This window comes from Sinocyclocheilus rhinocerous, unplaced genomic scaffold (genome assembly GCF_001515625.1).
Source record: "Sinocyclocheilus rhinocerous isolate Xijiao unplaced genomic scaffold, SAMN03320098_v1.1 scaffold2207, whole genome shotgun sequence".
NCBI classification, from domain to species: domain Eukaryota; kingdom Metazoa; phylum Chordata; class Actinopteri; order Cypriniformes; family Cyprinidae; genus Sinocyclocheilus; species Sinocyclocheilus rhinocerous.
Genome location: NW_015625575.1, coordinates 513,321 through 523,238, shown reverse-complemented (window position 1 = coordinate 523,238; position 9,918 = coordinate 513,321). Strand labels below are relative to the sequence as shown.

Below are 9,918 nucleotides of genomic sequence, written 5' to 3'. Positions count from 1 at the left end.
TAGAATAATGGTAAATTATGTGAACAATAATGTGTTTTTTAAAAAACGAAGCATTAACACATGTTAGACTGCACCCCATAAACACAATCAAGCCTAGAAAAAAAACAGTCAACAACCCCTTTAATGTTTTTATCGTTCATTAGATGATGAAAAAAAGCACTGAAAATGATTCCAACGATATTGTTTCTCTATGTTGTAATCCTTTTATTTTTGTGTGGATGCCACTATTTTCTTAGAGTTAGAAAGTTTTTTTTTTTAACTTTATGGTTATAGTTTTCGTTTTTGGTGTGAATGCACCTTTAGTAATCAGAGTTACTATCTGCCAGAACTAATAAAGACCGATAGAGTTGCAAAATTGTTCTATTTTTAAGAGAACAGAGTTCATATCACAACTAGTGGTCGACCGATATATCGCCAAGGCCGATATATCGGACGATATTTGCCATTTTTCAAATATTGGCATCGGCCGATAAGTTTTTCTGTTTGGCCGATGTGTTCGAGGGGGGACTTTTATTTTTATTTTATTTTTTTATATTTATTTATTTTTCAGAGGGAAAATGCATACAGAGATCAGGACATACATAATTTCTCCGAAATAAAGAAAAAGATAAAAATAAATAAATGAAAACATACATACACCTTAATGTTACTATGGAGAGTATATACAGAGTATGTATGCCCTCAATCTTGAAAACAAATTTCTCAAATGTTACATACGCATTATATTTTCTTCCTCTTAACAACAACTATATACAAAAGAACATGGGGAGCTATTGCTTACAACTCATACAAAAAGATACCTTAAAAGAACAGTTACAATTCAAGAAAAATCTGGGCGTACTGGTTTAATATAATCTATCCATTTATTCCAAACTAGAAAAAAACCTTCTATCTGAGTTCTTAATGAAAAAGATAGTTTTTCCATCACATATATAATGTGTATTGTATCAATCCACTCTTCAACTGTGGGTGTCTCTGGCTTTAGCCATTTTTTAGTAATTACTTTTTTACTAGCCGCCAGAAGAATTAACAACAGTTTCTTATCCTTATTGTTCCACCCATCTAAATTTATATTACCCAAATATAGAGATTCACAATTAAAAACAATTTCTACTTCAAAAACAGCTTCCAGAATCCTTTTAATCTCTTGCCAATATGGGGTTAATTTCTGAGGGGGGACTTTTATTTTAACGGCGCGGCGTACTTTTATTTTGATGGAGCTGAGAACGGCAGCGCCTGAGCACACACCGCTCACAATTTCCCTCCTGTTCACTGTCGTCGTTCAGTTCTGTCTAACATGGATAGAAGTCTATCTAATAATCAGATAGAACTGTTAAACAAAGGAATTAAAATCTATACAAAAAAGTATTATAACGATTGCTTTAATATTATTAGTAATAGAAAGGCAAACATTATAATATTTTCTCGTTTGCGTCAACATTCAGCAAATATGCATTTATATCATTTAAACAAATCTTTGAATGACTAATGAACATTTAATTACCTTGGCTTTATTTGAAAAAATATGATTCCCAGTGCACACAAACCTCCCAGAATACTGAGTGCCCTGTTGGTTACAGTGTTTACTTCCTTTTTGTTATATTTTAATTAAATATTTATTTATTTGTGTCTTCTAAAGTATAAGTATGTTTATTTTACACATTTATTTTTTAATCCATTTTCAAATTATTTCAAATTTCTTAAATATTAATTAAAATAAATAAAATTATATCAACTTTATATCGGCCATCGGCCACCCTGCTTTCCAAGATATCGGCATCGGCTGTCAAAAAACCCATATCGGTCGACTACTAATCACAACTATAACGATAACGGCACAGAGGAGTGATACCTCTGGAATCGCTTTCAGAACTATTTTTTCCCAGCTGTAAATGACAACGTTTTCATTATTGTTATCGTTTTACGTGCAAACGGGCCTTTAGAGCTGATTACTTCACAGACATAACTAATACATACTAAGTGCATCAAACAAAGCTCTTTCAAAGATTTAATGCTAATATCACAATACCAATACAATGAGTGCTTTCGAGTAGTTCTTCCTCAAAAACACTCATTTTATCAACCTAATTTCTGTTTACCACATTACAGCAGCTAAAAATAAACCATGGTTCAATCTGTGGCAGTAGTTCATGTAGGCCTAAGTGTAGAAATGGGTCATACCCATTTCTACACCGACATGAACCACTGCCCGCAGATGGTCCAAAAATGATAAATTGCTGAAAATACACTCCTCAGGCCTTCTAGATGTAGATGAGTTTGTTTCTATATCAGATTTGGAGAAATTTAGCATTACATCACTTGCTCACCAATGGATCCTCTGCAGTGAATGGGTGCCGTCAGAATGAGAGTCCAAACAGCTGATAAAAACACAATAATCCACAAGTAATTCACATTAAGGCATTAATTAAGGCATTTAAGGCATTTTAACTTAAAACTGCTGCTATTAACCAAAATACAAAACTATAATCCACAAGACTGGATTTTAGATGGAAGCAATGGTTTGAAGTTAATAACATCTTAATGATGGATTTGTTTTTTACAAACACGCAGCTTTTGATTCTCAAGACATTAACTGATGGACTGGAGTGGTGTGGATTACTTGTGGATTACTGTGATGTTTTTATCAGCTGTTTGGACTCTCATTCTGACGGCACCCATTCACTGCAGATGATCCATTGGTGAGCAAGTGATGTAATGCTACATTTCTCCAAATCTGTTCCAATGAAGACAAACTCATCTTGGATGGTCTGAGGGTGAGGACATTTTCAGCTAAATTTCATGTTTGGGTGTACTATCCCTTTAATGTTTGGTTGTTGTAATGGATGTTTTAAAGGTACAGTGCATTGCATCCACTTAAACATATTGAATTCATTTTTATTAAGCCAGCTAGGGAGTATATTACAGTGGTTTAGCACTCACCTCTCTGTATGGTAACATGGCAGATGACACAAACCCTGGCCTCTTTATCCAGATATTTCAGTCTGCATTTGCGGTTGCAGCAGTTTGCACAGTACACCTGCAAAGCAGACAACATTATTCACTAAAACACTGGATAAACGCAGTACTTCATCAAACATAAACCTGGAGAAAACTCTCTGGTGTCCTTTAGCCCATTTTATTTATTGGCCCAATATGTCTTGAAAACAGCAGCTCAGTGCAGCAATTCAAGCGGGAAACTATATCAGCGCTAAAAATACATTCTGCTGACGCAGCAAATCCGCCTCTATATTTAGCACCTCCAGAGCAGAATAAACCACACACTGACGTAATAAAAACAAAAGACCTCGCACCATTACATAAAATGAGTACTTTTGCTGTCTAAGGCAGTGGACTACAGGTTTAAGGCTTTCCTGTGGTTATAAATAAACTAGAACACAATGGCACAGACCTTTGCTCGAAATCAACGCAGCCGACTGCATGTTAATTCATTGATTCACACTGCGGTTATTTGCCTTTCACCTCCAAAAGTCAGGGCACACTCAACTACAACAAAGTTACAAAGTCACTTTCAGAACTGAAGCAAACACATTACTGACTCTAATTGTGTTCATTTATGCAAAATAAACCCTGACAGGGTGATAAGGATTCAAATGTAAAAGGGTTTATTTTGAATAATGACTGTCTGACTGTAGATATCTTGCTTATTTTAGGATACTTACGTGATAAAATAACAAATGGACATGAAATATTGATCAGAGTTTAAACTATTTTGTTATGTGAGAAGAAAGAGTACAAAGTAATATAGCAAGTAAATCACCTCCCTGGGACAATAAAATAAAATAAAATACAATTTGGGGTCGTTAAGTTTTTTTTTTTAAATGTACAATATATTTGTGTTAGATTTTTCATAATAATGTATAGGTAAAATCGCTCAGTTCAGTTTGTATCATGCTGCTGTGGTCACAGGTTCGGTTCAATAAATACTTAATATGCATGCACTAATTAGATTGATTTGAGACCGATATATACAGTATATAACCAATATTGTAACAATTCTGTTTTATTAACATTCCGTTTTTTTTTTTTTTTTTAAAGAGGCCCTTTTACCAGACGTTTACAAACATCCATGTTTATATACATTCAGCCATATAGTGCAGTAAAATACATCATAAAGCCAATGCAGCTAATTATTATTATTATAATGTATTATATCAAATTATTAAATATATAATTACTAAAGTTAAAAATTTTATGTTAACGTTAATGTAAAGTCAATGTTTTTGAAAGAAGACTCTTCTGCTCAAGACTGAATTTATTTGATCAAAAATACAGTAAAAACAGTAATACTGTGAAATATTACTACAATTTAAAATATCTATTCAGGAGAAATTTGAATGTTTTAAAACGTAATTTATTCTTGTGATCAAAGCTGAATTTTCAGCATCATTACTCCAGTCTTCAGTGTCACATGATGCTTCAGAAACCATTCTAATATGCTGATTTGCTGCTAAATAAACATGTATTATTATTTGCTGAAAACAATTATTTCAGTGGAAAACATGATACATTTTATTTTTCAGGATTCTTTGATTAATAGAAAAGGACAACATTCATTTGAAACAAATCTTTTATAACTTTATGGTCACTTCTGATCAATTTAATGCATCCTTGCAGAATAAAACTATTAATTTCTTTTTTTTTAATTAATCGTAAGACCCCAAACTATTTAATATCTTCCAAATAATTGTGGGTACTGACACTGAGAGACAACAAACTCACCTTCCCACATGCTCTGCAATGGTGTCTCCTCTTGGTAAAGGTAAACTTTTGCTCACAATTCATGCAGTTAGGAGCCTCGGAGTCTGGCACCCAAGGAGGCTGCTTTGACCCCAGACCCTCGACCTCGTGTCCTGGTGGATCAGGACTCTCTCCTGGGTATGGTGGAGGCTCTGAAAGCTCATCATGGCCGTAACTGGCATCATATTGCTGATAAGAAGGGGGTTCACAGTTATTTTCATCTTGGTTGGGAGAAACTTGCGAGCCATTCTCTGCAGAAAGGCCTGGCACATCGGGTTCAGCATAGCCGGTCCGGTGTCTTTCAGATGGAGGCCGTGCGGTTTGGTTGGACAACTGCTTTGGTCTCGCCCCACCGTAATTTGACTCTTGGTTAGGGGTGCAAACTGACTGAATCTCAACAGGGCTGGTTGCATTTTCATGGCTAATTGTTTGTGTGGCGTCTGTCCTCAGCGGGCTGCTGTCCTGAGATGAAGAAGAAACGTTCGAACCTTCGCTCTCTTCCAGATACTGAAGAGAACCATCGCTCTCAGGAGAAGCAAACGTCTCAACTTTGCAGCTCTGCAGTTCCTCATCTAAAAAGCCTTCCACGTTTCCGTTAAATTCTGAAAAGCCGTCATCTACGAATTTGTCTGCGCCTGCGTCGGAGTTGATTTTCACATCCTGACCCATCAGAAAGGCGTCCAGCTCCTCGTCCGTAACCATCATCACAGTCTGGTCGCTTTCAGGAAGGTAATCGTTGGTGATACTGAACTCGTAGGAATAATTTGGGCTTTCTGAATAGGGCGGAGATGGGTTGCTTTCACACAACTCTTTCTCTGTCAGCGACAAGTTGTGCTTAAAGTTTCTTTCAGGGTAATGGCCTGAGATAGCAGTCACCCTTTCTGTGTTCGACATGATTTGGACTAGCTCAGGTTCATCTTCAGGTGAGGAATCAGGCCTATTGGAGGAGAACGGTGTTGTGGGTTCTTCTAACGGAAGAATGAACTCTTCAGCCTCTTGAATCGCTGAATTTTTTTCCAGTTCAGCCTCATCTTTGGTTTCAATCACTGCTGTCTGTGGGTCTAAAGACGCCACAAGGGATCCACACATAGATACGGCCATTGGCAAGCAAGATAGAGAAGCTTCCTTCTCCAGGGAGGGACTTCCAGCTGAATCCTCTGGATTTTTGACACTGAGATCTTCAGACAGTTGGGTATCTGTTGAGTCCGGCTGCAGCGATACAGCATGCTCTTCACTGGTTGCTGAAACAGCTTCATTTGTAGCATGAGGATCTGAATTACTAACATCTTCCTCGTTTACTGAGACTTCGCATGGAGAACTGTTCTGATCATTGGCGTTTGAGTCTTCAGGACGAGAACTTTCAATCCGATTGCACTCCAAAGGTGTGATGCTACTTAAACCATGAGGGTCACCAACGGCTGGTAATATGACATCTAGCAGGCTGAATGAGTTATAGCTAATCTCGGAGTCATGTTTTGGTAATTCACCGGCGTTAGAAGCATCTTCGGGAGTAGATACTACAGGACTCTCAAAGTCCACTAGCAGCACCTCATTAGTTTGTTTCTCAGGAACGTCCAGTTCTTTAAAGTCCTCCTGACTGTCAGCCTGCTGGAGGTTTGCAGAACCCGTATCATTCACCAGGTCACACACAGGCTTTAGGGAGCGGTCCGGACAAGGAGGAGCCGAACTTTTGATACCTCTGCTATCAACGGAGGACAGGAGGTCCACATCTGTGAGTGGCCGTTCATTTGAATAAGAATCTTTTTGGTTTAAGGTAATACTTTGTGATGCAAGTCCATAGTGCAGGGCATTGACATCTGGGAGTGTTTGCGAGACCGTGTGTTGCTCTGGTATGAAGCTCTGAAGGTCCAAATGGTGACCTGGGACAATCGTGGCGTCCGGACAAGTAGGGCTTGTAAAAGTGGCGGGCTTGTTCTCAAGCTCCTCTAAAAATAAAGAAAAACATCATATTAATTTATAATGTAGCTAACATGAAAGCATCAGCCATAATAAAACAACTAAAATAAATGTTATGATATGATAAAACTGACATAAAATGATAAGATCAGACAACATACATAGGATATACAGTGGGTACGGAAAGTATTCAGACCCCCTTAAATTTTTCACTCTTTGTTATATTGCAGCCATTTGCTAAAATCATTTAAGTTAATTTTTTCTTGAATGGGCCAGCCAGAGCCCTGACTTAAACCCAGTTGAGCATCTCTGGAGAGACCTAAAAATGGCTGTCCACCAACGTTTACCGTCCAACCTGACAGAACTGGAGAGGATTTGCAAGGAGGAATGGCAGAGGATCCCCAAATCCAGGTGTGAATAACTTGTTGCATCTTTCCCAAAAAGACTCATGGCTGTATTAGATCAAAAGGGTGCTTCTACTAAATACTGAGCATTTTTCAGTTTTTCTTTTTTAATAAATCTGCAAAGATGTCAACAATTCTGTGTTTTTCTGTCAATATGGGGTGCTGTGTGTACATTAATGAGGAAAAAAAAAAAACTTAAATGATTTTAGCAAATGGCTGCAATATAACAAAGAGTGAAAAATTTAAGGGGGTCTGAATACTTTCCGTACCCACTGTATATTGTTGCACATATTATATATTATGAATAACACATCATATATGAGATTTGTCCAGTCAAAAGTTTGAAATAAAGATTTTGAAAGAAGTCTCTTATGCTCACCAAGGCATTTATTTGATTAAAACATATAGAAAATATTGTGAAAATATTATTGTAATTTAAAAGAACTGTTTTATATTTAAATATATTTTTAAAATGTAATTTATTCCTGTGATACAAAGCTGAATTTTTAGCATTATTACTTCAGTCTTTAGTGTCACATGATCCTTCAGAAATCATTCTAATATGCTGATTTGTTGCTCAAGAAACATTTCTTATTATTATCAATACTAAAAACAGTTTTGATGCTTCATATTTTTGTGGAAACCATGACACAGTAGTGTTCAAAGGTTTGGGGTAAGTACGATTTAAAATAAAATAAAAAATACAAAAAATGTTACTAAAAATTTATATTTCAAATAAATGCTGTTCTTTTGAACTTTCCAATCAAATAATCCTGAAAAATAAAATTAACATTGTTTCCATGAAAATATGAAGCAGCAAAACGCTTTTCAACATAGATAAAATTAAGAACAATTATTAATAATTGAGCACCAATTAGTAACTAATAATAATTTAGCAGCAAATCAGCATATTTCTGAATGATCATGTGACACTCAAGACTAAAGTAATGATGCTGATAATTCAGCTTTGCCATCAAAATAATTAATTTGATTCAAAATTCAAAAACTACCAACATATACATATGTTGGCTACCAACTACATACATAAACTATAGGATACATACACATTATACAGAACGTATGATCAATTAAATGAATGGCAAAAGTGGTTGAATTTACATCAATTCACCCTAGAGGAATTGTGTCCTCACCAATTGAGAAGTGCAAAATTAATATTTGTAATACTACAATATCAGTAAAGCAAAAGTCTCAAACCTGCATTGAGTTCAAAGTCATCCAAAAGCTTGTCCAGGTCACACACAGCAGCCTTAAAATAACTGTCCATCCTAGGACGGGGTACGATACACCTCACTTACCCCTGCAGAGAAACTGGGGCAGTTGGGACAGAAAGTTACAAATCACACATTTTTTACAAATATAACATTTCTATGTCTTAGGAATCTAACTAGGGAATACTTGGTAGTTACTGACAGTAATAGACAAAATAATAAGAATCAAAGAGACAAGCTGTTCTCAATGATTTAGTACAAATAAGTAAAAAGTGGGGACAAATATATATGGCTATTATTTAATACGGAAGATTTGTATAATTGTAAGATTGATTATTTTCAACATCTGAATTCACAGTAACGGTTTTGGATGTTTACTTTGCTGTGATTTATTGTGAAGTGAAAAGTGGAAGTGTGATTTCACCAGGTCTGCAGTGCAAATCAAAGATTTGACAAAGAACACATTGTATATAGCAATACATTTTAAACAATAAACTATGAATACTAACACAATATACTAAATTAATTCACTCAGACTATGGTAACTATCTAGGATTCCTCTGTCATGACTCATGAGCTATGATATCAATCTTTGTTTCGAAAGGGCTGTTAATTATTCATCTAAATGAACCGGATAACGTTTACTTAGTGCTTATTAGTCCTATTATTTTCAATATTAATAATAACAATATTTATCTAAGATAAAGTCTCTAATTACCCATATTAATATAATTTGCCTGCTCACTGCACTGTCAGAAACTAATAAAGCACACCATTCAAACCGTTTCAGCACACAATAATAAAGCTTTCGTAACGTCAACCCCAAAATATCAAAAATAAACAATAAGTTAACTTACTATTTTCATAAAGTTATATTAGCTGTTCAGTTATCATTAGCAATCTGCTAACTAGCTTCTAGCTGTTAGCGTCTAATCACACACAAACATAAATACAACCCAGGTGGCTGGAATATTATTTTTTATGATATCATTCCACTCCATTAGCTACCTTAATATGTGTCATTGTTCAGTCGTCTTCGTTTGTTGGCTGTATTCAGATGAAATGTTAGTGTATTTCACTGTTAGCAGCTAGCTAATGCTTTCTTTTTCCTCAGTTGACTGCACGAGCGACCATTTCCACCCGGCGCGAGACTCGCTGTTTAAAGGGGACGCGCACAATTTTTGACAGCGTCATATTAATTTTCGACAGGAATAATAATTAAAAAAAAGAGTCAGTAAGGGACTGAAGTACAGCGTGTTCAATGACTGTATTGCTGTTTAACAACTCCGTCTGTTAGGAGAGGAAGAAGAAAAAAAAACTTCCATGAGACAAAAACTGCATACAACAGTTTTGAAAGTTGTGGCTTAGCTAAAATCACGTGATCTTACGTGAGCCTTTATACAGTGCGTACCATTGTAAAGACCATTAAGTCATTCATTCCCTCACAGCCTCGTTTATCCGCGTTAATTCAGTGCGGCTGCTAACTTGAGGAAGACCTTAAGTTATAATTTAACTTAAGTTATAAAAAACATTCTGAGTGTTCACAGAACGTTCAAAACGTCTATTTTTTAAAAATGTTTTTTCTTGTTTATGTGAACGCTACAGAAAAC

At 35.8% G+C, this 9,918-nt stretch overlaps 1 protein-coding gene across 3 annotated transcripts in view; it reads right to left on the bottom strand.

Moving 5' to 3' along the window:
• LOC107751709 (zinc finger FYVE domain-containing protein 16-like) overlaps positions 1–9,452 on the bottom strand; it is a 25,314-nt gene extending 15,862 nt beyond the window's left edge. For all 3 annotated transcript variants that reach the window (XM_016567478.1, XM_016567466.1, XM_016567473.1), the window contains exons 1-4: positions 9,317–9,452; positions 8,295–8,408; positions 4,741–6,704; positions 2,941–3,037 (exon numbers count right to left, since the gene is read on the bottom strand). In XM_016567478.1, coding sequence (XP_016422964.1) covers positions 2,941–3,037; positions 4,741–6,704; positions 8,295–8,364 — 2,131 coding nt within the window. In that variant the 5' untranslated portion in view covers positions 8,365–8,408; positions 9,317–9,452. The remainder of the gene's footprint in view (positions 1–2,940; positions 3,038–4,740; positions 6,705–8,294; positions 8,409–9,316) is intronic.
• Positions 9,453–9,918: the final 466 nt, after the last annotated feature.